At 37.4% G+C, this 27,308-nt stretch overlaps 2 protein-coding genes and 1 pseudogene across 11 annotated transcripts in view; 2 read left to right on the plus strand and 1 right to left on the minus strand.

Moving 5' to 3' along the window:
• PDCL2 (phosducin like 2) overlaps positions 1-5,823 on the plus strand; it is a 35,277-nt gene extending 29,454 nt beyond the window's left edge. The window contains exons 5-6 of the mRNA XM_087863930.1: positions 2,226-2,434; positions 5,666-5,823. Coding sequence (XP_087720056.1) covers positions 2,226-2,434; positions 5,666-5,823 — 367 coding nt within the window. The remainder of the gene's footprint in view (positions 1-2,225; positions 2,435-5,665) is intronic.
• A 7,223-nt stretch (positions 5,824-13,046) lies between these two features.
• CLOCK (clock circadian regulator) overlaps positions 13,047-27,308 on the plus strand; it is a 138,803-nt gene continuing 124,541 nt past the window's right edge. For 5 of the 10 annotated variants that reach the window (XM_045815952.2, XM_045815954.2, XM_045815951.2 and 2 more), the window contains exons 1-2: positions 13,274-13,505; positions 14,445-14,523. The gene's annotated coding sequence lies outside the window, so the exon portion shown is untranslated. Of the gene's footprint in view, positions 13,207-13,272; positions 13,506-14,444; positions 14,524-27,308 lie in introns of those variants that run through there. The other 5 variants (XM_087864129.1, XM_045815950.2, XM_087864131.1 and 2 more) reach the window with 4 other exon arrangements.
• LOC148109572 (uncharacterized) overlaps positions 13,992-27,308 on the minus strand; it is a 45,430-nt pseudogene continuing 32,113 nt past the window's right edge.

Below are 27,308 nucleotides of genomic sequence, written 5' to 3' on the forward strand. Positions count from 1 at the left end.
TCCTGTACCACTTATCTGGTAAAGCCAATTTGTAAATGCTAGTAAGGTCTGGGGACATCCGGGTTATACTTAGTACAAGCAGGCACTGAAGAGGGAGTAGTGAGTTTTATCCTTGGAGGAAGGAAGTATGGAACTTTCTATAGAGTATGTAATTCTTGGTCTTGGCCTTGGCCTCAAAAAATGAGATTCCCCAAAGAGGAAGTAGACAGGATGAATGGGGAGTGTTAGATGGAGTATACAGCTTGAAGAAAGATACAGAAATAAGACGGCCTCTTGCTTTGGAGGGCTTTGCGTAATATGGTAGCAGGCAGAGAAGAATGCTGGAGAGATCACAGAGAGCCTTGAAAGCTACACTGAGGAGCCCAGACTTGAACCGGAAGTCAGTGAGGAGCCACGGAAGGATTTTAAGCCTGAGGGCAGGGCATTTGTGACGTAGTGAGATTTTCATGCTGAGCTCCCTTTACCAGCAGGGTCAAGGATGAATTTGGGAAACCAAGACTGGAAACAGATCGCTTAGGATAATCTGATGAAGCTCAGATAAGAAAGCAGAAGAGTAAGGTAATCGAGAAAAAGAGGAGAGGTTAGGTATGACATAAGGAAGTAGAAGCAACATGATTTGATTACTGACTAGATGCTGTAAAGAAAAGGGAGATTTTTGGCCCGAGTGCCAAACTAAGAACATACAGAACAAGTGTATAATATATACAGATATACATTTTTTTTTCTTTGAGGGAGGAGGGGAGATGAAGTTCATCAGTGCTGATATCAGAATGGATAAGATTGCACAGTGAATGTGTCTAGTATGAGAAAGAGGGTCCAGGACACAATCACAAAGAACATCTACATTTGAGTCATAGATAGAAGAAGAAAGTCAAAGAAATAAAAAGGAAATTAATAGAAAGTATTATCACAGCAGCTCTTCCTGCCCACGGATCTTGTCCCTGTGCTCTAATAAAACCATATTTTTTGCACCAGGAAAAAAAAAAGGTGTTATCACAAAAGCCAAAAAAAGGGAAAACCTTTCAAGAAGGGCAGTGGACAGAACGTAGAGATTGTTATTTTCCTTTTTATTTGGGCTATGAACAGGAGAGTAGTTATTTGAAGGAGAAACAAAGTTGTAAGGAACTTTTAAAAAATTTAGTGACTTAAATATATAGGAAGTGGAGAAGATGGAAAAAAACAGGAATAGAGAGGGCAAAATAACAAACAGAGAAAGGTCCCATGCGAAATGAATATGGGGTAAAGTAAAGGACTGAAGGACTGGCTCTGAAACAGTTTGATAAGGCTGTGAGTGAGTGGTAGAGAAAACGGACTTACTGAAGAGTGGGTATATTGAGAGTCAAATTATAGAGAGCAGAAAGAATTGCAGGCTCTGGTTACACTTCCAGGCAATTTTTTAAAGTTTATTTATTGTTAGTAATCTCTATCCCAACATGGGGCTCGAACTCATGATCCCAAAGATCAAGAGTTGCATGCTCCTCCAACTGAGCCAATCAGGTGCCCCTTAAATATATGATGGGGAATAGTTCTGGATAATGGGGAACAGGAGGCTGCATGGAGTGGGATGTCAAAGAAAAGTGTGGGTGAAGTATGTTAGAGTCAAGAAATTCAAGGAAGTTTGAGATAAGACACTTTGGATGTCATAATCTCAGGTGGAAATAAGCCCAAGGTAGTGGAAAGAGTGGGAATCTCTTGTTTCAACTCAGAACTGCCAAGAATTCCCTAGAAGTGTCATGTCTTGTTTTGTTTTTCCTGGATCCTATAAACTGGGAACTAACTTGATTAAATTGATGTTAAATCAGATGTCGTTAGCCTTAGGCATCAAATTCCCACAGTAGCAAGCTTCGCTCCCAGGCTGTAATTGTGTTTATAATAAATATGGGAGGACTCTGCAGTTTATCATTACTGAAGGTAACAATAGAGGATGAGAGTTGATATGCTGTTATATTAAAAGAATATCCAAAGAGGGGCACCTGGGTGGTTCAGTTGATTAAGCTTCTGATATCTTGGTTTCCAGCTGGGTCTTAATCTTATGGGTCAAGGGATTGGGCTCTGCTCTCAGCAGGGAGTCTGCTTAAAGATTCTCTCCTTCTACCCCTCCCCCCCCCCAAAAAAACCCAGATTATCCAAAGATATATTTTTGTCATGGAGATGTTTCACTTACTTCATTAGACTGAGATAAGTAGTCTGTTTTTAAAGATATTGTGTACTATTTCTCTTTTTAGCATCCCAATGTGTCTATTGGTTAACCAGCATCTTAGTCTCCTAGCAAGGAAGTTTCCAGAAACCAAATTTGTTAAAGCCATCGTGAATAGCTGTATTCAACACTACCATGACAATTGTTTACCAACAATTTTTGTTTATAAAAACGGTCAGATAGAAGGCAAATTCATTGGCGTTATAGAATGTGGAGGGATCAATCTCAAGCTAGAAGGTAACGGTATTATTTTTTAAATGTTTTTTTAAAACACAGGTGAAAACTTCCATTGATTAACAAATATCATGAAAGTTTATTTCCATAAAACAAAACCCCCTTCTAGTCTCTTCTTGTATGCCTCCAGATTAATTTTCCTATAATAATACTCTTATTACATCTTCTTGCTTAAATCCTCAGTGGTTCCTTGTGTGAAATAAGTTAAAAATACAGAATCTTCTGCTTGAAAATTTCAGCCCACCTATCCAACCATATTACTCAATGCTTTCTAGTTTCTGCTCCAACCAAACTATTCTTCAACTGCTACTGCAGGAACACCTTATTCATTTGTGCCTTTATTCTTTGTCTCATGCTCGTTCCTTGTACCTGAAATACCCTACCATTCTTTATTCTTTCTCCCATACCCTATTCTTTTGTAGTTCTCCTAGGTTTCCATTTCTCTCACTATGTGATTTTGGACCAATTCATAATCTTTTCTTCCTCTTCTCTACTAAATTTCTCTAGCATATTTTATCTATACAATTTATTTTTCACTTATCCACATACTATCTGATTTTGTCAGTTAATCAATTCCCTTTATTTTCTTTTTCATAGCACAGTACTTCATAATTTTAACTTCTTTAGTAATTTTTACTTGCTAACCTATTTCTAAGGCCATATCCTTGATCTAGTCATTTCTTGAAACTGCTTTAATCTGTATTATTAAAATATTTTTCTCACACCATCATGTGAAAGCCATTGAACCTCATCCTTTTAATTAAAAAATTAATACATAAGAGTACAAACAATAATATAGCAAACGTTCGTGTAATCAATTAGTGCCAAAAATAACAAATGTGAACATTTATACGTTTGCTTGAGCTATTTGTTTGTTGTTCAAATAAACATTACAGATATAGTTGAAGTTACCTATATTTTCTTTCTTTTTTTTTTTAAGATTTTATTTATTTATTTGACAGAGAGAGACAGCGAGAGAGGGAACCACAAGCAAGGGGAGTGTGAGAGGGAGAAGCAGGCTTCCTGCCCAGCAGGGAGCCCAATGCGGGGCTCGGTGCCGGCTCGGTGCCGGCTCAGTGTGGGCTCGATGGAGGCTCGATGCAGGCTCGATGCGGGCTGGATCCCAGGATGCTGGGATCATGACCTGAGCCGAAGGCAGACGCTTAACAGCTGAGCCACCCAGGTGCCCCAAAGTTACCTATATTTTCATTCCTAGTCCTATTCCCCTTCCTGTCTCCCTACAGGCAACCACTGTGATGAATAGTGTATTATCTGGTCCGTGTTTTGGGGGTTTTGTTTTGTTTTTGTTTTTGTATGTTTAAACAGTTTTTTAAATTGTTGTAAAATACACATAACATGAAATTTATTATCTTAACCATTTTTTAAAATGTATAATACAGTATTATTAACTGTAGTTACCATGCTGTACATTACACACCCAGGACTTATTTATTTAACCATTTTTAAAGTATATAGTTCAGTGGCATTAAGTACATTCACACTGTTGTGCAACCATCACCACTGTCCATCTCTAGAACTCTTTTCATCTTGCATAACTGCAACTCTATACCCACTGAACAATAGCTCCCCATTCCCTTCTCCTCCAGTCTTGGCAACCACCATTCTACTTTCCGACTCCATGAATTTGACTACACTCAATACCTCATATAAGCGAATCATATTGTATCTGTCCTTTTGTGACTGGCTTATTTCACTTAGCATAATGTCTTTAAAGATTCATTCATTTTATAGCATTTGTCAGAGTTTCTTTCCTTTGTAAGACTGAATAATATTCCATTTTAGGTTTAGTCCACATTTTGTTCATCCATTCATCTGTCCATGGGCACTTGGGTTGCTTCCACCTTTTGGCTTTTGTGAATTATGCTGCTATGAACATAGACGTACAACTAATCTGTTCTAGTCCCATCTTTTGGGTATATATTTAGAAGTAGAATTGCTGGATCATACAGTAATTCTATTTTAAGTTTCTGAGAAACAGCATTCAGTTTTGCATAGGGGCTGCCCCATCTAATCTTCCCACCAACAGTGCATAGGAATGCCAATTTCTTTACATCTTCACCAACAGTCGTCGTTTTCTTTGCATGTGTATGTTTTGTATAACAGCAATCCTAATGTATGTGAGGTGTTTTCCCCACTGGTTTTTAATGTTTCCTAATGTCATTTTTCATGGTTCCAAAAATGCTTCAATTTATTTCTGAAGTCTCTACTATTTGTCTATCCCTGAATTAATACAGCACTGTGTTTATTACTACAGCTTTGTAACAATCTAGTTGTCTCCAGCAGGGCAAGTCTTTTTCAAAATTTCATATAAATGTTGGAATTAGTCAACTTACATGAAAAATCCTGTTGATTATTAGAATCATATTTATAGATGATTTGTTGGAGACTTTATATCCAATAACAGTAGATGTTCTAATCCATGAATGAGATATATCTCATCATTTATCTTGGTCTTTTATGTTTTTTGTGATTTTCCTCATAGATATATACATTACATTTTGTAACATATTTTATAATTTTCCTCGGAAGTGTGTTTTGTAATTTGCCTCATAAATGTTCTGTTCATCCGTATAGTACTTAGGAATGAATTTACAGGGATTGGGGTTTTTGATTATCAGTTCAATTCTCTTGGTTTCTCTCTCAGATATATTTTGGTAATTTATATTTTTGTTAAAAATTTTCCCATTGAAGTTTTCACACATCTTGGTATGTTTTTCATAGTCTCATAGCCACATTAGAATCTTTACCTTGGTTATGTCCCATGTAAATTATTTTTATGAATTGATTTCTTTCCTTTTGTGATCATTTTTGCCTGAGGTATGTCTATTAGTTTCTTCAAAGAACGAGCTTTTGATTTTGTTGAGCACCTATACTGACTTTGTTCTTCTACTCTTGTGAAGTCTTCATTATATTCCTCTTTCAGCTTTTCTTGGGTATACTTTATTGTTCTTTTCCTAGCTTCTTAATTTGAACCTTTACGTCACTTATTTTCAGTCAATTTAAAATAAACATTTTAGCTATAATTTCTCCCTATAACTTTGCTGTACCCAATATGTGTTTTGATATTGTAGTACTTTCATTGTTACTCAGTTCTAAGTATATCCTCATTTACACATTAATTTTATTAGCATCAATTACTGTTTCATGTAGATGAGGAGTTATTTTCATTTTCCAAGATTTTTATCTGATTTCATTATGGGTTATTTATTGCAGAACTTGAATGGAAACTAGCAGAAGTTGGAGCAATACAGACTGATTTAGAAGAAAACCCCAAAAAGGGCATTGTAGATGTGATGGTGTCTTCAATTAGAAACACTTCTATTTATGACGACACTAATAGTTCCAACAGTGATAATGATGATACCAAATAGAAATATTTAATAAATGACTTCAAAGTATTTATATACTGAATGTTTTGTCACTGCCTTTATAATCAGAGATCAGAAAATTTATGGATTTATTTTCATTTTTAGATTAGAATTATAGCTTATATATCATTTCAGAAACTTTCAGGTATTTCAGAATATTTATTGCCTCCAACAAATCCAGAATTTATACTGAACCCTTAATGTTTTTCTGTGGTTTATCCTTTTTTTGGACCCATGTTGGATAAAAGCACAAATATTTTAAGTCCTCTTTGTTGCTTACTCCCAAAGAGGCCCATGAATGAATATAATGAAAGATGACCATGAAATTTCATTTCATTTACATCAATAGATTTTATTTGTATTTTCTTATTATTTTTATTATTTTTTAAGTAGGCTCCACACCCAATGTGGGATTTGAACTCATGACCCTGAGATTGAGTCACATACTCTACTGACTGAGACAGCCAGGTGCCCCATATCAATAGATTTTAAAGTCTGTTATTTAGGAGCCTTGAGTGAAAATACTTAACTTTTTGACCATAGATTTTTTCCTTGAACTCTCTCACCTGTTAAAAAAATTAACCACTCGGGGCGCCTGGGTGGCACAGCAGTTAAGCGTCTGCCTTTGGCTCAGGGCGTGATCCCGGCGTTCTGGGATCGAGCCCCACATCAGGCTCTTCCGCTATGAGCCTGCTTCTTCCTTTCCCACTCCCCCTGCTTGTGTTCCCTCTCTCGCTGGCTGTCTCTATCTCTGTCGAATAGGTGAATAAAATCTTAAAAAAAAAAAAAAAATTAACCACTCAATAGAAAAACACAATTTAAGGATTCTGAAAAGTACATAAGAAACACCGGCACTCATTATTATTGTTTTTAATAGTTCTGTTATGAAGTTAGAAAATTACTAAATTACTAAGTACTGTCACTGATAGACTGTAGAATCAGAAGTAATGACATGTAAAGTTTCTAAATTAGGAGAAGTAAGAAAAATATATTGTGAGGCTTACCTATGTTTTGATAGTAATCACAGAGGAATTCATCATGAAAAAGTATACAATATTAGGACACTGCAGAAGTCCTACAGGATGTTTTATCTTGGCTTAGTAATGAACAGCACTTTTAGAGAAAAGGGTGGTAGATCCAGCCTGTCATAGTCGCTCAATAACATTTTATTCTACTTTGTATCGATGACCCATCATTCTGATTGTGGATGTTCACTGATATTTGTGAGAAATCTAGACTATGTTTAAATGATTAAAATACAAAAATAAATTGGCAAGAATTGAGACAGTTTAACGTGGAGTCAAGAAAAGACTCTGGTGCTCTTGGGGATGCGGGGACTGGAATCATGGGGGTGGTGGGACTGGAATCATAGAGGCTGCGGACAATGAGGAAGCGGGAGGAAAGTTGAATACAGATTTGACTACATTAACTAGGTAAGGTACAACCAAGTGTTCTAACTTTGCAAAGGGTTAGATAGCTAAGAAGGGCTTTTGAAAACATGTATCTTGGGACGAAGGGAGGGAAAGTTGAGGGTCACACAAGATGGTCTTTTTTTATAGCATTATGCACACATGTAAGAGAAATAATAACCTATCCCGGTCCAACTCCTGAAATTCTCTTTAACAAATGGGTAGATATGTTTCTAAATAGGATAAAAGTTGTGGACATGAAAAGCCATTATTTTAAAGTTAAAATGAAACTTTAATACCATGTAATGCATATAAATACAAACATTATCGTATCTCCAGTTAAAACCAAATGCAAAAAGTCCCCTAAATGTAATTTTTTTTTAGTAAATACATATTTATCTATTTTCTTTTTTTAAGTTAAAATTGACAGAGGAAGTATCATAGTATTTAAGATACCTGAATAAAGATATTTATTTCCCTCCTAACTCCTAACTCAAATCCACCAGGTGGCAGTAAGTTTTTATTCACAAGAACAGTTCATAAAGATGTTAACATTTGTAAAAATCATAAAATTATAGCATGAAATAATATTATAGTTGTAGGTGGCTGTGAGTCCAGTCAGTTTTTTCAAATGACGCATGCGTGCGCATATGCCCAAACACACGTTATTCCGGCAAGTCCTCACGCCTGCCATTGCAGGTCAGTGCTACGTCCATATGCTGTTTCATTTACACATTTTCATTTCAGGAGGGTATAAATAGTTGTCAGAATGCAGAGGAATTCTTTAATATTTGCCATCTTATTTAATGATTTTTGTTTAATGGGATACAAACTTGAAAGGTTTTTTTTTTTTAATTGCCAATATTCAACAGTTTTGGACCTATTAAAAAAATGGATGTTTCATATATCCTAACCTAATATTTTTCTCTATTCCTTGCTGCCAACCAGGCAATTCCCTTCCCTACTTTACGGTGCCTTGTTTGTCAAAGTGTGGTCCTGGAATTTGCAGCATTCCCGGAAGCTGGTTAGAAATGCAGACTCTCAGGTCCCATCCCAGACTAACAGAACTGGAATTTTTGTTTTAATGAGATCCTTAGGTGATTTGGGCAGCACCTTAAAGACATCTTGTGTTGCATTCTTTAACTCTTCCTCCACACTTCTGGTTATTAAGAGTTATCATAGTTCACTATTTGATTGCAGTTTATCTCCCCTTTGTACTTTAAAACACATTATATTAAGGGGCGCCTGGGTGGCACAGCGGTTAAGCGTCTGCCTTCGGCTCAGGGCGTGATCCCGGCGTTATGGGATCGAGCCCCACATCAGGCTCCTCCACTAGGAGACTGCTTCTTCCTCTCCCACTCCCCCTGCTTGTGTTCCCTCTCTCGCTGGCTGTCTCTATCTCTGTCGAATAAATAAATAAAATCTTAAAAAAAAATAAAACACATTATTAAGGCTAATTAATGCTTGATAGGATTATAATCTGCTGCCTGCATTCATAATCTAGGATATAAATATAATCCTAAAAATCTTTCTAGCATGTTTTACCTTTCATGTATTCATTCATACATTCATTTATTCACCTCAGGCACTGAAACAGATGCTGCAAATTCAGTGGTGGGCAAAAGACATAGTTTTTGCCTCTTGGAATTTATCATGTGGTGGCAGGGATGTTAGTTAATAAAAAGAACAGGGACGCCTGGGTGGCTCAGCCGTTAAGCGTCTGCCATCGGCTCAGGGCGGGATCCCGGTGTTATGGGATCGAGCCCCACATCAGGCTCTTCTGCTAGGAGCCTGCTTCTTCCTCTCCCACTCCCCCTGCTTGTGTTCCCTTTCTTGCTGGCTGTCTCTCTGTCAAATAAATAAATAAAATCTTTAAAAAAAAAAAAAAGAAAAGGTGGGAAGGTGGTTCAGGCAAGGGCACAGAATGCCAATGCCAGAGAACAGAAAGAAATTAGCAAGGAATTGAAGGAAATTTCTAGGTGGGAGTGTTAAGGGAAAAGGAGAAAATGGAGAACATGAGGCTGGAGATTGGATGGAGCAAGGGCTATATGAAACAGGGTATCATGACCATGCTTAGGAATTTGAATGAAATGGGAAGCAAAAGGGTTTCAAGTAGGAACATGTGATTTCATTCATATTTCCAAAAGAATATCCAGGATGCTCTGTAGAGAATAGATTGAAGGGGACATGCAAGATACTTGAGATACAAGAGGAGACATCAGGTAGGCAATTGGATATGCGTGTATGGAGCCCAAAGGAGAGGTGTAGGCTGGAGTTACAAGTTTATGAGTCCTTTCAACTGTTCCTAGGTCCCAACAACAAACTGTAAACATCTAAAACCACCATCCTTACCATGCAACCTTTATGTAGCAGTTTATAATTTACATTTGATCATCACAATTCTGAGATGCTTATTCTTCTACCTTTACAGGTAGATAAATGCTCTGAAGCTCAGAGAAATTATTTAACTTGTTCAGTGTCTCTTAGTTTAGTATTTGCCAGGATTTAAGCCCAGACCTTTGACTACAAAGTCTGTAATAACACCTCATATTATTGTGTACCCTTTATTTTAAAGGGTCTAGAAACAGTATTAGTAATTGGCTAAACCATGGAGATTTCTTAAAAAAAAAAAAACCCACGAACTTTCCTTATATTCTCAATTATACATATCTTAAATTTCCTATATTCCAATTTACTTTAAACTATAGTGGTGAAACTAGTATGCCAATGAAAGGGTGGATAAGAGAGGTATTATATGAAAGGACAAAGGATTTTGTAACTGATGGGACCCAGGAACTAGGGGAAGAATTTGAGCGAGAGACATAAGAATTACACAAAAGGGGTATCATTAATAATAGGCAACACTTAAGAGCACCTGGCTGGCTGAGTTGGTAGAGCTTATACTCTTGATCTCAGGGTCATGGGTTTGAGCCCCACATTGGGTGTGGAGCCTACTTAAAAAAAATTCTAGCCAACACTTATATGGGATCTCTTATGTACCATGTACTATAACTTACATACACACATATGTACACAACTACACCTGTTTTCTATATCTCAATTATCCAATGAGATAGGTTTGCTATTATCCTCATTTTACAGATGAGAAAAATGAAGAGCAGAGAAATAACTTGCTCAAAGTCATGGAAATATTAAGAGGTGGGATTTAAATCCCAGCAGTTTAGTTTCCAATTTTGTACCCTTAACAACTAAGCTATATTGTCTCTATCAAGACATCAACTAGGAGAAACAGTTGGAAAGAGTGTTGGAAATGTGCAGTTTAAGTAACAGCGAGGTGTACGAGAAGGAATTAACAATGTTTAAATTATATATAAATTGTGTTTAGGCTAGGGACATAAATTTAGGATCTGTGAAACTATGAGGCAGAATGTTTTAGTGAAAAGTAGAATCTGGAAGTTGGAAAAGTTATTAGAAACATCTGATAGTTTTCTTCTTGGAGAGAATACGGAACAGATAAAATATGAACCAAACTGTGGGAACTGTTCAAGCAGTGGCAGAGGACTGAGCAGAAAAAGAGGAGTATCGACAGGTCTTGGTAAATGATTAAATACAGAAAGTGAGAGAGCAAGGAGTCAAAGATGAATGAGTTGATAGTAACGACTAAGAGGACAATGGAACCATTAAAAGGGGCAAAGGTATTTTTGAAGATATGAAGTCTAGTTGATGTAGAACTGAGGAGGGATCACTTTCTCTAGAATAGAATATAAATATCCTTGTCATAGGGGAAACATTCAAATCCTGTGGTCTGGCCGCAGCCAACCTTATCGGTATTATTAACCTTGCCTCCTCTCCTGCTACCAGCATCCCTTAGGATTCATGGTAGCAAGTGACAGAAAACCACTCACTGGTTTAAGAAATAAAACAAACACATAAAAGAACTAATTTAACTGAAATTTCCAGTTATTTAGTCCACATTGGATTCAGGGCATCAAATGTGTTTCCAGGCCAAATCTCCATCTTTCAATCTGCTTTTTTTCTGTGTTATCTTCTTTCTCAGAATAATCCATGAGTGTTAAGATGGCTTCAGGCCTTCCTTTTTCCAGATTTAAATCCTTTGGCAAAGACAGAGCACCCTTCTTGGTAAACCCAGCCTAGGGCAGAGGGTTAACTCAAATGTGCTTTGCCCCTAGAGTCCTGCCGCAGCCATGTGGACTGAGTGAATAGTTTTCCAAAGGAAATTATCAGAATAGGGAATGAATGTTGAACAAAAATGTCTACTAAAATCCCTTCTATATAATGGAGTAGCTGAAAATCTTTCTTGTCCCACTCTTGACAGAAAGATCCTCAGGTGAAGGATGAGGGATAAGTTCCTCAATTTTGATGTTTTTTTTCCTCTGAGTGTACAGTAAGGATTTTTAAAAAATTTTTTAAAGATTTTTTTTATTTCACAGAGACCACGAGAGAGAGCACAAGCAAAGGGGAGCAGCAAAGGAAGAGAGAGAAGCAGGCTCTCCACTGAGCAGGGAGCCCAATGTGGGCTTGATCTCCGGACCGTGGGTTCATGATGTGAGCTGAAGGCAGACGCCCAATGACTGAGCCACCCAGACACCTCTTGCTTGCGCTCTCTCTTGCTGTCTCTCTCAAATAAATAAATAAAATCATAAAAAAATTATTTGTCAGAGAGAGCGAGCGCACACAAGCGGGGGGAACAGCAGGCAGGAGAAGCAGGCTCCCCAGTGAGCAAGGAGCCACAGGTGGGACTCATCCCAACACCCTGGGATCATGACGTGGGCCAAAGGCAGATGCTTACCTGACTGAGCCACCCAGGCGTCCCCAGCAAGAATTTTAAATGCTTACTGAGGTGAATGTTACCTCCAAGGGAGCAATTTATAGCCCAAACGGTTGTTTACTTTCTGAAACAAGATGGCTTCTATTTTAAATCCAAAGGACATTCATTAAAACATGAAAATTACTGGGAATTATAACTGTGTAGACCTCTTTCCCAATCATTTACAACTACTGAAACGCGCTTTCCCATGTGGACGAAGTGTTTTAAGCATCAAGGGAAGTAATTTCCTCTAACGTTAAGTAGGAAGTATTCACACGTTTTTCTAACGAGGGAAGCCATGCAAATCAGGTCCTGGTTTATCCCCATTGCTTCATCTCCCATCTTCCACTACATCGTCACCAGGCCTTTAAGGCCAGGTGAAAAACTCCAAACGAACACATCTTGACCCCGTTTTACCTCCCTCCTCCAGCCCCGGGCGCATATCCGGTCTCCGCAGGCCCACCCACCAATAAGAAGGGACCCGAGCCGTGCTTCCAGAGAGAAGGAAGAGATGTCTCGGGATGTACGTCCACCTTCGCAAATAACCTCACCCAGCCCCAAGAGAGGAAACACGAGTGATGCCACTGCAGAATGAAAAAAACCTTCCGTCTGCCAACACCCGGAAAACCTTCCCTGGCGTGCTGGCAAAATGATTTGCTTTTCAAAGGAGAGAGGGTCCCCTTTTCGGCCCCCGGATGCCTCATCCGGCAACAAGCTCTCCCTCCTCCTCGCTCCCCGAAATGGGCGAAAGCCAAAGCCGCCCGGACCTAACGCCAACGCTCCCCCGACCGACAGTACCCTCCAACCCGACCAAGCCCCGCCTCCCCGGCTTTCCAGTAATGAGTGCTGGGAAGGGGGCGCCGGGGAGATCCCGGTTTCCCTCCGCGGACAGCGCAAATGCACGACCCGAGGGAGCCGGAGTCTCCTTGGCGCCCGGGATCCCCTCCGCGGCTCCGCGCTGCCTAACGGGGCAAATCGCATGCGCACCGGGTTGCGCCGGGGAAAGGGAGAGTGAGGGGAGGGGCAAATTCAGAGCGCCGGCCGTCGGAGCCCGCGGGGGTCACTGACGACGCATGCGCCGGCAGGGAGCGCAATCACAGACTAGGCTTGCGGCTACCGGCTTAAAAAGGAAACCCCCGAGAGCGAGAGCGCGAAGGAAATCTGGCCGCCGACGCGTGCGCGCTCCCGGTGAGTGGCGCCCCACCGGGTGGGCCCGGGGTCTGAAGTCCGCCGGTAGGCTTGCCTCGGTGGCGCATGCGTGCTCCCGGTGCCGGTGGAGGAGGGGAAGGGAAGGGAGGGGGAGGAGCGGGCGGCAGTAGCGGTGAATTTTTTTGGAGGTGGGTGGGGGGCGCCACTCACAGCCCCAGGTGCTGCTTGTGTTGGGAGCCGCGGTGTCTCCTGGACGCTCCGGGTTAGTGGTTCCGAGTCACCGCAGCCAGACTCCAAGGTGGGGGAGGGAAGAAGCCGGAGCCGCCGCAAGCCACACGGTGAGGGCGCGGGGAAGGGGAGGGAGCGGGGGGCGGTGTGCGTGTGGGGACAGGGGGCGGCGGCCAGGGGAGGGGAAGGCGGGAGCTGAAGCCTAAGTTTTGCCTATTGCCCTACTGTGCCTTTTCCCGGGAGTTGGGGTGGAGTCGCCCTGGTTGAGGGGCCCTCCGCGGCTGCTGGGGTTACCTGCAGGGCAGGGGCGGGATTGGGGTGCACGGTAGGGCCGGTGGCCGGAGCGCGCCTCCGGGCTGGGGCCGATTCCAGCGGCCGGGAAAGCCGGAGACGCGGTGCCGAGAGGGCTTTCGCTGGGGACCCGCTAGGCCTTGTGACCCACTTTATTCCTGTCACAACTCGGGCACGTTTGGAGCGGCGCCCAATGGGGCGCCGGGGCGGCCAGCTCCTCCGGGGAACCCCCGCCTTCCCGGCGCCCGGCCCGCGCGCCGCGGTCCGCAGTCCGAGCGGCGGCCGCCGCCCGTGGGCTGGTTCCGTTAGTGGTCGTGGTTCCGGGGCTCGGTTCCCGGGGAACGCGCCGCTCCGTGCGTCCAGCTCGGGCGACTGCGCGGGTTCGAGGGCTCGCGGCTCGGTGCCGGGTCTTCCTTCTGGCGACCCGCGCCTCCCCGCGCCCTGTCACCGCCGCGGCTGGCTGGTCGAGATCTCTTTCCGCCCGCAAAGCTGGAGTCTGTAACTGGTCTGGCCCCTGGTGTGCGATTTCCAACACGGAGCGCCGCAGAGCTTATGTTCTTTAGAGTGTTTTCGTTGGTGTGGAAGTTGTCCTGTTGATAGTAGTCTGCAGGATCCTGAAAGAGAAACGCCTTGGCCTCTGACCTGGCGGTGAAATATCGAATCAGGTGGTCGTTTTCTTGCTCTTAGGATGCCAAGCTATAGGACCTCAAGGCTTACTAGCCTTTAAAAGAAAAAAAAATCAATGTTTTCTTTTACAGTGAAAGAAAAGCACAAGAAGAAAGTTTTACAGTCATTGTTGATATGACTATTATGCTGATCCCCCAAATCAAGAAAAAGGTAATTTCACTTGAAGATTGCATTCTAATTTGTAGCTTTATTTTTACTGATAAGAGAGTTGTATGTGTGCCCCTTCACCTGCTTCAAAAACAAACGTTCTGAAAAGGATATAAGTTAGCTAATGAGTTGCGTTCTTGAAAGTTATCCCCTGGGACACCTCATATCTGGTTTGTTTTAAAATCTTGTTGGGGGAAGGAAACTAACTCAGGTATTACATATTTGAATGAACAGGATGTCATTAAAGGTTAGCCAGAAGAAGACAGATAAAAGCTGTGGTAGAACTAGTCATGATCAGCTATGAGAAAAAGAATGAGGAAGCTTTTTGTGCACTGGCATGGAAAGATCTCCAAAATATGTTATAAAGAGGGGGAAAAAAACCCCAAGGTGTAGCACAGTGTGAATAATGTGCTACTTTATGTGTTAAGATGTGGGGGAGGAATAAGAATATGAACTTGTGTTTGCTCTTCAATTGTAAAGATACTCTGGGAAGATACTGGGGAAATAATAACAGTGGGAGAGAAGGAGCAGTAGTATCCTGATGAAGGGAGGTAGGAAATGAGATGTACACTGTATAAGTCTTTGTATTCAAAAATTTTTGTGACTATTAAAGACTCATAAACTAGGTTAAACAAAAATCCTCCTCTCCAAAATAATTTGCTATATGGGTTTTGTCTGTCTGCCTGTTTTTGGTCCATTACTCGTGATTTAGGCCATTTTCAGTATGATTTTTCTTAACCTTTTTTAGAAAAAGAAACTAACATTGAAAGAAAGTTTAGGATAAGCTGGGCTCTTTATACTTTAATTTTTAAGATGCTAACGCCACGGACTAACTCGTAAAGATGCTTAGTTGTATTTTGCTTTGCTAAAATATATGATGGCATTATTTACATTGGACATTATGACTGGATTATGCTGTTTTCAGAGGCTAGTTTTGTGTCCCCCTTCCTCTTTTTTTTAGGAGTCATGGTTGTATAAATTTTTTTTTAAAGATTTTATTTATTAATTTGACAGAGAGAGATAGCCAGCGAGAGGGGGGAACACAAGCAGGGGGAGTGGGAGAGGAAGAAGCAGGCTCATAGCGGAGGAGCCTGATGTGGGGCTCGATCCCAGAACGCTGGGATCACGCCCTGAGCCGAAGGCAGACACTTAACGACTCGCCGCCCAGGCGCCCCATAAATTTTTTTTTTTTTAACCACGAAGTTGTGATAATTGGAGAATATGGACACCCCATTACAGTGATAATAGACTTGATTGTCCGGGTAGTTTGCTTTTCAGACTGGGAAACGTTTTTCTCCTGAGGAAATCAAACACGAAACTCAATGAAATGTCAATTTGTAAATATAGTTCTTATGAAAAATTAAAATAAAATTGAGAAGCGGTATTCTGTTGGTGCAATAAAGTAAAAACTTTTTATGATTTATGGATTGCTGTAAAATTTTTGTTGATTTTTTTTTTTTTTTAAGCTCTGCTAGCGTAACCTTTTTAATTAGGTTAAAATTGAAAAAGGGTTTGTTAGAGTGGATATAATTTTGAGGGGAGGGTACTGAAACTCCCTCTGGTGGCTAGTATTGTATAATCAAAGTAGTGAAAATCATTGAGTAGTGGGTGACGGTTGCTATGGGCACTTATGTTACCAGTATTCGTTTTTATTTTGTAAGATAGGATAATTGCATTATTTCTGTTTGATCTGTAGGTCTGTAGTAGCAAAGCTTCTGCAAAATGGCATTTATTTTTTGTTCGAATTCCATATGGGTCTATTAACCCTTTTTGAAAAAAATAGAACCACATTTCAGAATTTTACTTAATATTGTTTTTAAAATTACAGAAGTAAATTGATGCTCATGAAGATAAAAACACAATATGTGTATAAGTGGAAACCTCCTTTGCGCACTTCAGCTTTTATTTCACATCCCTCCCCAGAGATAACTGCTGTTAACACTGTTGTTAACCTTCTAGATCGTTTTCTGTGCGTTTACAAACACACTTTTTAATATTGAAAATTGAATTCTCTTGTGTCAGTTTGCCTCTACTGTGGACTCTGTTGCTACTCAGGGGACAGGAAAACAACTTGGAGTGTGTAACATATGGTATACTCCCTAGAACATACTTATCTTTTTACTTGTGAGGGGCCAGTCATCTTGAGGTGCATTTACAGTTTGCAGTTAGATCATACTGGTGTGAGCTTTATCTGGTTGTAGATTGTATTCAGCTGGAACAGTTGGATTCCTTGGGTTTTATAGGACTCTTTAGAGTCCACATTCTAGAGTTTTCACCTGGTCTTGCAGACCACTAGAGGCTCTCTAGATTACATCAACGTCTCCATGTCCTCTGAAGGCAGACCCTGTTGTCCTTAACTAAGAGTCGCTGCTTGACTTGGATGGAATCTAGCCTTTGAAGGGGAAAAGGAAAAGGCCTTTTGGTCTGGTTTGTGCTTACCTGACAGCAGACAAGGAGTGTGCACACTTTCACCCACCTCCTATCTCCCCCTGCAAGAGAATGCTACTTTTCTAATAATTCTTTTCAGGTGGTAGTGTACAGAAAGTTCAGAGAATTAATCAAGACTAAATTTCTACTATTCAGTCTTTACTAAGTTATGTGACACACATAGAAAGATGCAGTACCACTGACCCTGCCCTCTGTGGGTTTGAAATTTAGTGTAGTTAAAAGAGCACGTATGTAATGACTATAACAAAAGGTAGGAAATGATCGATTCTAGAAGAAAAGTATACATAAGGTTTATAAGGGTGAGACTGTTTCCAGCTTTTTATTTTTATAGGCATGGGGTTTGGAGGAAGAGTTTATATCTCAACCTTTTAAATAAGAAAGGATAGAACAAATTTAGAAAGCTCAAATCTTTTAATGAGTAAGGAAGTAAGGAGTTAAGTTGCATTGTTATAGCAGACATTTATAAGACTAAGTGATAGGTGCTTTTTTGTCTTTACAGTAGTCCACAGGAAAGAGTTATTTGATGTTTAATTTGATAATTATAGTATAGCCTTAGATTTCAGGATTGTTAGAAATATTAGGAAATTTTTAATTCTGTCAGTTAACTGTTAATCTGCCATCTAATTTGTCAGGCAGTGTTAGTATTAAAAGTAAATTGCTTCTTACTTCCTTTTCGCAAAGCACATATTTAGTGTACCCTCTCCCCCGCATTTTTACTTCTAGAGCTATGTCCGCTAAAATGTTTGCTGCAAATATTTTAAACTGTGAAAGCAGACAATGTTGTAAAAAATTGAAGTTCCGTATTACATTGTTTGTGTCTCTTTCCAGTTCTTTGCAGATGCATAAATTTTTTTATGTGTAGTTTCTTACAGACATTGTACTAGTAAAGATTTGCATTTTGACTTTTACCAAGTCTAAACTTCTAGGTGGAGTTGTATGAATTACTTAAAGAATAAAGTGTCAGAGCAATTTATTTCCTGCTAATTAACTGTAATTACTATGGCATTGTGGTTGCTTTACAACCGTTTGTTGGTCATTTGTATAGCTCCGTTAGTGTAGCTTCTGTGAATTACGTGGATAAGAGATTCCCGTTTTTCTCCACATTTTTGGTTATGCAAATTTTAAGTTACCTAAACCCATCCTCTTGAGTATGGTGTCTGTTCTTTTTGTTACCTGTTTTAGGTGTGTATTTCACAAAGATGTAATTCTGCTTAATATTTTAAGTCTTAGAAGTCAACAGAAAGAAATCACTTGTAAGAAAATTTTTATGAATTGCTTTTGACTTATACTGCTTAGGATGTGACTTACATTTATTTTTCAGAAATATTTTAATTTCTACAATTAGTAAAAATTACTGTCAAAAGTAATTTTATGACGAGTAAGACAGAAATTCCCATCTTTTTTCAGAGTTCACATTTAATCAGGTACTTTAATTTTTTAATTCTTACCCAGAATAGTGGAAAACAAGAATACAAGTTGGTTCATGTTAAGAGGTTTGTATTTAAAAACAAAACAAAACAAACCACAGATGGAGGTTTTACTAGTAAGGGTTAAGCCATATTTTTTGTTGTATTTTGTATTAAATACAGCTTGTTTATATTAAAATATGGCTTTAATGTAAATAATGCCTTTGTCTCTTTCTTAATCTCTTTCTCCCAGTTATAAAAATAGCACATCCCTAATGTAGAAAATTTGGGAAACATGAAAAAGCATGAATTAAACTTTTAACATCACTGGAAATCCCGCTACAGAGAAGTGCCATTGTTAACCTTCTGTAATTTCTTCTTCCTGCATTTTGTTTAGCCATTATATAAGTAAATATATGTGTACTTAGAGACATGATATTTACAAAATGTGCTCATATGCATCTACCATAGTGCAAATTATTCTATTCATTTAACAATGAATCCCGAACATTTTTATGTCAGTATTTTTCTACCACGTGATTTTTAATGGCTGTGGAGTACTCTCATCTAGGTTTGTGTAATAATTTACTAATTGATTTTTTTCAGTTGGACACTTAAGTTATCAATTTTTAAAATGGTGTCTTTTTGAATTAGAATTTAAGTAGATTGCTACTGAATTTGTATTAATAAGCAGATTGAATGTTTGTGCTTTTTGTTGAAAAAGTATACCATAAGTATATAATAAATTATCTAGTAATGATCCATAATAGTGAATCCAAGATTTTTATAATGTTTCTTTCTAAAGTAAGTTTTACTTTGAATTGTATTAAACTAACTTTGCATTTCATGAGCATAAAGCAAATATTTGGATAACAATTATTTAGAACAAGCTTTCTAAGTAGGGTGGGGATCTTTGAAGCAGTCCATACGCACAATTAAAATGAAGTTCAACAGAGAGGTTTTTTTTTTTCTCCAAAACCCTTCCTTAAAAGGAAAATGTAAATAATAAGAAAGAATCCTTCATCACCCAAAAAATTGACATTAGCTTTATATAGGATTTCTGTGACATTTTATTCTACTCCTAGGTATCTGGATCTTCCAGTTTAAGTTGGGGAGAAAAACTAAGCTAAATTACTTTCAGGAGAAAATAGATCAGATCTTACAGTTTAATGCAGTAGTTTTCAGTGTGCCTTCTTTTGTCTATTTTTGAAGTTTCTCAGGTTTAATGAATATACTTTTGATAGCGACTGCTTTACTTTTTTCTCTGTCATGAAAGTAGAAAGTTTTTAGGTATTATTGTCTCAGTGACATGACCAGATAGTTAAAATATCTGGTTTTATTCTAAATCTTATATATGGCCTGAAACTTAATAAAAAAGACAACATGCTACTTTAATTACTTACATTGATAGCATGGTGTAGTGATTAAGAGCACAAGGTTCTAATACTAGCCTGCTTGGCATTCAAATCCTGTCTTTACTGCTAGGTGGTTGTATGACCTTGGACAAATGTTACCTCAGTTTTTCATCTGTAAAAGGAAGATAATATTAGTTTATAATATGTTGTGAGGATTAAATGAGACAACACATGCAAATTACTTAGAACAAAGAGTATCCCATAGTAAAATGGTCAATAAATGTTAGTGATTATTCCAGTTTTGTTATTTTCATGGTGTATACCAGACAGGGCTCTTACCTTTTTTTTTTGTTGTTTTTTTTTCCTCCCAATTTAAATGTATTTCAATAAGTTGCCTAGAGTATTGTTTTTATATAGAGAGTTTGGGAATACTTGATCTTTTTATGTGACTTAGAATAATAAAGTTACTAGAATATGGTTCCAAGATGCGTGGTATTATATATTTTTCTTTCACGTCCTTTGCCAAGTTTTGATTCATGAAACTGGTAACTGGTTTTCTTGTGTGTTGAAACTTAAATTTTAGTTGAGGTAATATTAGAAAAAGTTATTTAGGAAACAACCCACAAATTAAAATGAAAAATGTTAGAACTTAAATTTTATTTTACAAGTTTAACATATAATACAGTACAATGGGAGTATCAGATTTATTAGAAGCCAGAAGAGAAGTGAGGAACCATTAGCTAACGGGAAAACCTGTTTCCAACTCTTACCTAATAATTTGTGTCTCCATCAGAAATGGTGATGATATAATGTAATTATAAAGATTTCTTAGTTTCAAGATCAGAGTTTATTGTGTGAAATAAAGTTATATTGTTTAACTTCTTTTTAGGCTTGATCACGTTCTTTTTCTGTAATTCTGTTACTTTGTTGGAGCTGATCATTAAAATTTATAAACTGATTTTTTTTTCCTTTTGAAAAGTGTTGTGGTTTTTATGAAAATGGGTCTTGCTCCTTAGAAAAGAATTAAAGTGCCAAAAACTACAAAGAAAATCTGTGATGAAGAATATCACTAAAATCACAGGGATGAGCCCAGTTAATTTTTTTTTTTCAGTATTTTCTGAGGCATTTGTGCGTATGTGTGTGTATACCTGTTGCAATTTTATAGTAAGTGGAGTATGTGCAGTTTTATAAACTTTCATGTTTTCTGGATGTCTTGGTGAATAAATACAGATTATCATTTTTTTAATCCAAATGTTAGTCTTTTACTTTGAGCATTTAGTTCATTTACTTTTTTTACTGCTAAGTTTGCCATTACCATCAACTTTGACTTCTTTGAATATATGCGTTGCATTCCTTTTTACCCTTCTGTTTTGCTTTCTTTTGAGTTATTTTTATTGTTTCTCCTACTATTTGCTCACAAGTTATGTATTTTTTCATTATATCTTCAGTGGTTATTCCAGAGATTATAACAAGTATACTTTTACTTATTGTATTTATTATGCTTATTATGGTACAAGTGACTACTTCTATCATTCCCTGATAATGCAAGTTCCTTACACTTTAATTCCTCCAACCTTTTTGCATTATTATTTTATATTTTATTTGTACATATTTTACATATCCTAAACTGTAGAAGGCATCATTAGTGTTATTTTAGGCAGCCAATTTTTGTGAATATTTTGTTAATATTTACCCTTTCTAGGTTTCTTTCTTCCTGTCTTTTGTGTGTTTTTGTCTGGGATCATTTTCCTTCTGTCTGAATAGCTTCCCTTAGTATATGTCTTAATACTGGCAATACTACCTACTGACAGTAATTTCTTAAATTTTTGAGAATGTCTTAATTTCGCATTCTTTTTTGAAGAGTATTTTTTACTGAATGTGGAATTCTAATTTGGTAGTTATTTTTCTTCATTAGAAAAACGTTTTGTTGTCTTCTGGCTCTTTGTTGAAGTCACCTGCCAGTCTTATTAGAAGGTAATTATCACCTTATAGTCTGGCCGAGAATAAGGTGTCTTTTATTTTTCTTTGACTACTTTTAAGACTTTCTCTTTTGTCTTAGTGTTTTGACTTAGCTGTTTGACTATAATGTGTTGAGGTGTGCTTTTCTTTGTAAGTATTTTGCTTTATGTTCATACAGCATTTTGAATTAGTAGCTTGGTGCCTTTTAATTTGAAGATGTTCTGTTATTCCTTTTCAGATATTGCTCCTGTTTCTGTCTTTTCAGATTGTAATTTAGACATGTTACAAGTCAGCGATCATGTTCCACATATCTCCTTACATTTTTTTTTTCTCAGTATTTCACTTGGGTATCTTCTCTTGACCCTTCTTCCATTAGTAAAACTATTTTCTCTTTTGTTGAAACTGATCTATTGTATTCTTAATTTTACATTGTGATTTTGAGTGCTAGAACATTAATCCTATTTTATAGATTAATACTGGCAATTCTCCTGAATATATTGATTAGTTACTTAAGTGCTTGTCTGTTGATTCCAGTATCTGCGTCATATACTGGTCTACTTATATGGTTTGTTTTTCTGTTTGTTATTGGTCATGTTGTATATTTCTAGGTCTTCACGTGCATGCTAAGTTTCTGAAGGAACTTGTCTGTTTTGTCTATGTTGTAGAATTTATTGGTAAAGTTGTTTATAATCTTAATATCCTTTAAATATCTATCTATAGACTCTATAGTGAATTAAATATATAAATCCATAGAGATTCAGCTGGACTTTAATCTGTGTGTTTTTTTTCACTTGATCAGTCCGGCTAGAGATTTATTAATTTTATTAAGGTTCTCAAAGAATCTGCTTTTGGTTTAGCCAGTTTTCTCTATTTTTTTTTCATTGTTGTTTATTTTCTACTTCAGCTCTGAGCTTCATTATTTTCTTTCTTTAACTTTGATTTTAGTTTTTCTTTTTCTAGTTTCTAGGATACAAGCTGAGGTCATTGATTTCCTCTCCGCCTCCCCTCTCCCAATGTGCTATAAACTTCCCTCTAAGTACTGCTTACAAATTTATATGTATATATTTTTTTTCCATTTTCATTCAGCTCAAAATAGTCTCTAATTTACTTTTTTGGTGTCATCTTTGACCAATATGTTATTTAGAAATGTGTTAGTTTCTAGATATTTGAGGATATTCCAGAGGTCTTTGTTATTTTTAAGTTGGTATCATTGTGATGAGAGAACATACTTTTTATGACTTGGATCCTTTTAATTGAGATTTGTTTTTTGGCCCAGAATATGGTCTATCTTGGTAAATGTTTTATGTGCATTTGAAAAAGAATATTCTGTTGTTATTGGCTGATGTTATGTAAATGTAATTAGGTCAAGTTGGTTGATTGTTTTATAATTTTTATTGAATACCAGACATTGTGATTAAAAACAAAATAAAGTAAGCGTTACTGAGTGTTTTGCCAGACAGGGTTCCCTTTTTCTTCTAGACAGGTAGAATGGGGAGCCAATCATCTTAATCTATATGGAGGCTAGATTGCTGTTTTAGTAGTTTGATAATACTCTTCCTCTTATTTGCCTCATTTGTACAGTGTGTTCTTCCAGGACTTTCACTTCAGAGGCTGATGGTCTTTTATCCTTTTAGCAGTGCCAAAGGTGGGAAGTTTCACTGTGCTTTCCAAAGTTTTTCAGTTAACTTTTAGCCTTCTTACCCTACACAGTTTTAAAATTAAGCACAGGACTGGGTGTTATACACAACTAATGAATCATCGAACTTTACATCGGAAACCGGGAATGTACTGTATGGTGACTAACATAATATAATAAAAAAAATCATTAAAAATAAATAAAATAAAATTAAGCACAGGGCCTTGTGGAGATAGTAGCCTTGATCTTGAAGTCTCTGCAGTCTTCCAGTTTAATACTCCAGCCCTATGTGAACACGAAAAGCTCTTTTTGAGTTCTTGATTCTTTAGCATCAGTGTTCTGCACAGGACAAGTCTGTTAGTCTCCAGCCCATGCTCATAATCAGGAAATATACCCAATGACAACTGCAGATCATCTAAACACTTTTAAAAGATTCTCTCTCCTTCAGAATTTTAGACTATCTTGTTCTCCATCTTTCTACATCTTCTGCCTTTAAGAATAGGATTTTTGTAACTTATTTAGCTTTTCTGGTTGTTCTCAGAAAGAATATTGGCCTACTGTAAGCTGTTCTATTTTACCTGGGTGTGGACTTCTTATTTTTAAAGCTACACAGAATACTTAATTTTCATGAGCTATTTTGTGTTAAGTATTCTATTATACATTAGGTAGTTGGATTTTAGTTTTTGACCTAGCTTACTTCTTAAAATGCAGATTTATTTATATGTTAAAGTTTGTGCAGTGTAAGTATAAGTATGATTGAGTTTTGACAGATGCATTCTTGTACCCAACACCACAATCAAGATACGGAAAATTCCTGTCACCCTGAAAAATTCTCTCTCCCCTGGCAACCACTAATCTGTTTTCTATTAACACAGTTTTGCCTTTTCTGCAAATGTAATATAAAAGAAATCATACTTTATGTTGTCTTCTGGGTCTGGCTTGCATTTAGCATAATGCTTTTGATACTTCTCTGTCAATAGTTTCTTTTTCTTTTTATGGCTGAATACTGTTTCATTGTATGGAATATGACAACTTGTTTATAAGTGTCAGTTGGTGAACACTTGGATTGCTTCCAGCTTTTGGCCTTGATGAACAAAATTGCTAAACGTTTTTGGACATGGGTTTTCACCTGGGCAAACATCTAGGAATGGTATTGCCGGGTTGTATGTTTAACTTCATAAGATACCTTCAAACTGTTTCCTCAAGTGGGTGTACCACTTTATATCCTCCTCAGAAAGGTATGAGTTTCTGTTGCTGTACATTTTTGTCAACACTTGGTATTATCACTGTTTTGAATTTCAGCCATTCTAGTGGTTGTGTAATGGTATATCTCATTGTGGTTTCTATTTGGATTTTTTCTAATGATATTAAGCATGTTTTCATGTGCTTATTGGTCTTTCCTGTATTTTCTTTTGTGAAGTGTCTGCTTAAATCTTTTGCCCATTTAGAAAAATGTTTGCTTATTGAGACATAAAAGGTTCTTTTTCTCTGATTTATTGATACGAAGTTCTTATCAGATGTTAGAATTGTGAAAGTTACCTCCCAACCTGTGCCTTCCTTTATTTTCTTGGTGGTATGTTTGAAAAGTTTTAAATTTTGGTGAAATACAATTTATCAGTTCTTTTATGCTTCATATTTGGTGTTCAAAGAAATATTTATCTACCTCAAAGATTTTTATCATGTTTTCTTACAGAAGTTTTATAGTTTTAGCCTTTTGTGTTTAAGTCTGATTCAATTCAAGTTAATTTTTATATATGGTATGAAGAAAAGGTTGAGATTCTTTAAAAAAAAAATTTCCCCCCACATAAATATACAGTTGTTCTAACACTGTTTATTGAGAAAAGATCATCCTTTCTCTGCTGAATTACCTTTCTGCTTTTGTCGAACATCAACTAACCATATATGTGTGGGTCTTTATGAAATCTGTTTTATGTAGGGATTTATATGTCTATCCTTATATCAATATCTTAATGTCTTGATGATTGTAGCTTTAAGTTTAGTAATGGAAGTTCTCTAGCACTGTGCTTCTTCTTCAAAATTGTTTTGTTTAGATTCCTTTCATTTCATATGAATTTTAAGATTAACTTGGCCACTCATATAAAAATGGCTACTGGGATTTTGATTGATTATATTGAATATATGGATCATTTTAGAAATGATATCTTAATACCAAGTCTTTTGATCCACAAACACAGTACAATCTCTTCATTCATTTAGGCCTGTAATTTCTCTCAGCATTGATTTTAGTTTTTTAATATACTTTTAGTAGTGGACTTTATCCTGCTCATTCAGCAAGCATTTATTGAGCATCTACAGTGTGCCAGGTACTGTTCTAGTTGCTGGTGTTATAGCAGTGAACAAAGTAGTCAAAAAGCCCTGCCTTTGGGGAGCTTATGTTCCAACTGGAGGAAGCTAGATGAGAAACCAGTAAGTATGTTAGATGGTCATTACTACTACTGGAGAAAAACCCATCAGGCTGTAGGGGGCTGTGGTATATGAATGTGAGGGGGACCAGGCAGGGTTTACAATTTTAAATTGGGCGAACAGAGAAGTCTTCATTGAGAAGTCAGTATTTGAGCAGACCTTGTCTGCTACATACATGAATAATGAAACAACTGTCAATTTCAGAAGGAAGAGGGGGAAAGAATGTGGGAGCTTGAGTAAGTGTGCCAAGTATGCTAATTACCTCCTATGAAATAACTAGGAGTCAATAGCATTTAAAAATCAGTAAGTGTTGTAATAGAAGTATACCTAATAGTAGAAAGGTAAACAGTGAGAAAGATAATGTGTTTGGTTGAAATCTAGTGATAAAGGGAGGAGGAAAAATAAGCACATCGAGTCATAGCTTGTAGTAGAGAACTAAAAGGTAATATATAAAGAGAGGACTAAGTTCATTATATATGGATATGACTACAAAGCTGTCCATTAGTACAGTAATAAAAACCTTATTAAAAGTAACAACTATTTTGTAAAATAGAGAGGATGGAATTAAGCAATACAAAGATGAGTACTCTAATTGTAACATTTCATTTTATAATGAAGTACCAAATATCTGTACAAAAATAATTTAAAAAATTAATATTCAAAAGACAAAAAACATACTAGAGATTTTGCCACAAAAACCATAACTGGTAGAAGACCATAGTGTATCAAATGAACAAAACCTTAAGGCAATAAAACACCTAAGTACCCCAGTTAATAAGCAAAACTTGATGGATAAACTGAATTCTACCTTGAAAATAGACACCATACCTTCTCAAGCACCTATAGAACATATACAAAAATTGATTCTAATACTAGATTGTAGAGAAAATTTTAATACATGCCAAAAGATAGGAGTAATATAGAGCTGCCCACCTAATATGGTAGCTACTAGCTACATCTAGCGATTTAATTAATATGAAATAAAAGTTAAATTCAGCTTTTAGTCTCACATGAGGATTGATTGAGTTTGGAATGAGAAGAGGATGCAGATTGAAGATATTATAAGGGAACTAAATAATTCTCTTGCATAGCAGGGAGTCAGTAGACATAACTTGATACTAAAGACAAGGATGTGTTACCTACAATTATGGAGATTAAATATAAAAATAAGTGAAATACAAAAGTAGGTGAAGGTGATTGTTTTTAGGCAGCAGGACTATAGGTAAGGGACAGTTATGCTGGCTGCCTTTCCATTATAAGCTTTTTTGTACTTTTTTTTTTCTAATCGTGTATATGTATTACATCATTCATATGTAAGTTTTAAGAAACTAATAGGATAGGGGAGCCTGGGTGGCTCAGTCGTTGAGCGTCTGCCTTCGGCTCAGGGTGTGATCCCGGCATTCCGGGATTGAGCCCCACCTCAGGCTCCTCCGCTGGGAGCCTGCTTCTTCCTCTCCCACCCCTCCTGCTTGTGTTTCCTCTCTCACTGGCTGTCTCTCTCTGTCAAATAAAATCTTAAAAAAAAAAAAAAAGAAATTGATAGGGTAAATAAAAGCATCC

The sequence above is a fragment of the Ursus americanus genome, chromosome 8 (genome assembly GCF_024610735.1).
Source record: "Ursus americanus isolate L20-20 chromosome 8, mUrsAme1.1.p, whole genome shotgun sequence".
NCBI lineage: Eukaryota > Metazoa > Chordata > Mammalia > Carnivora > Ursidae > Ursus > Ursus americanus.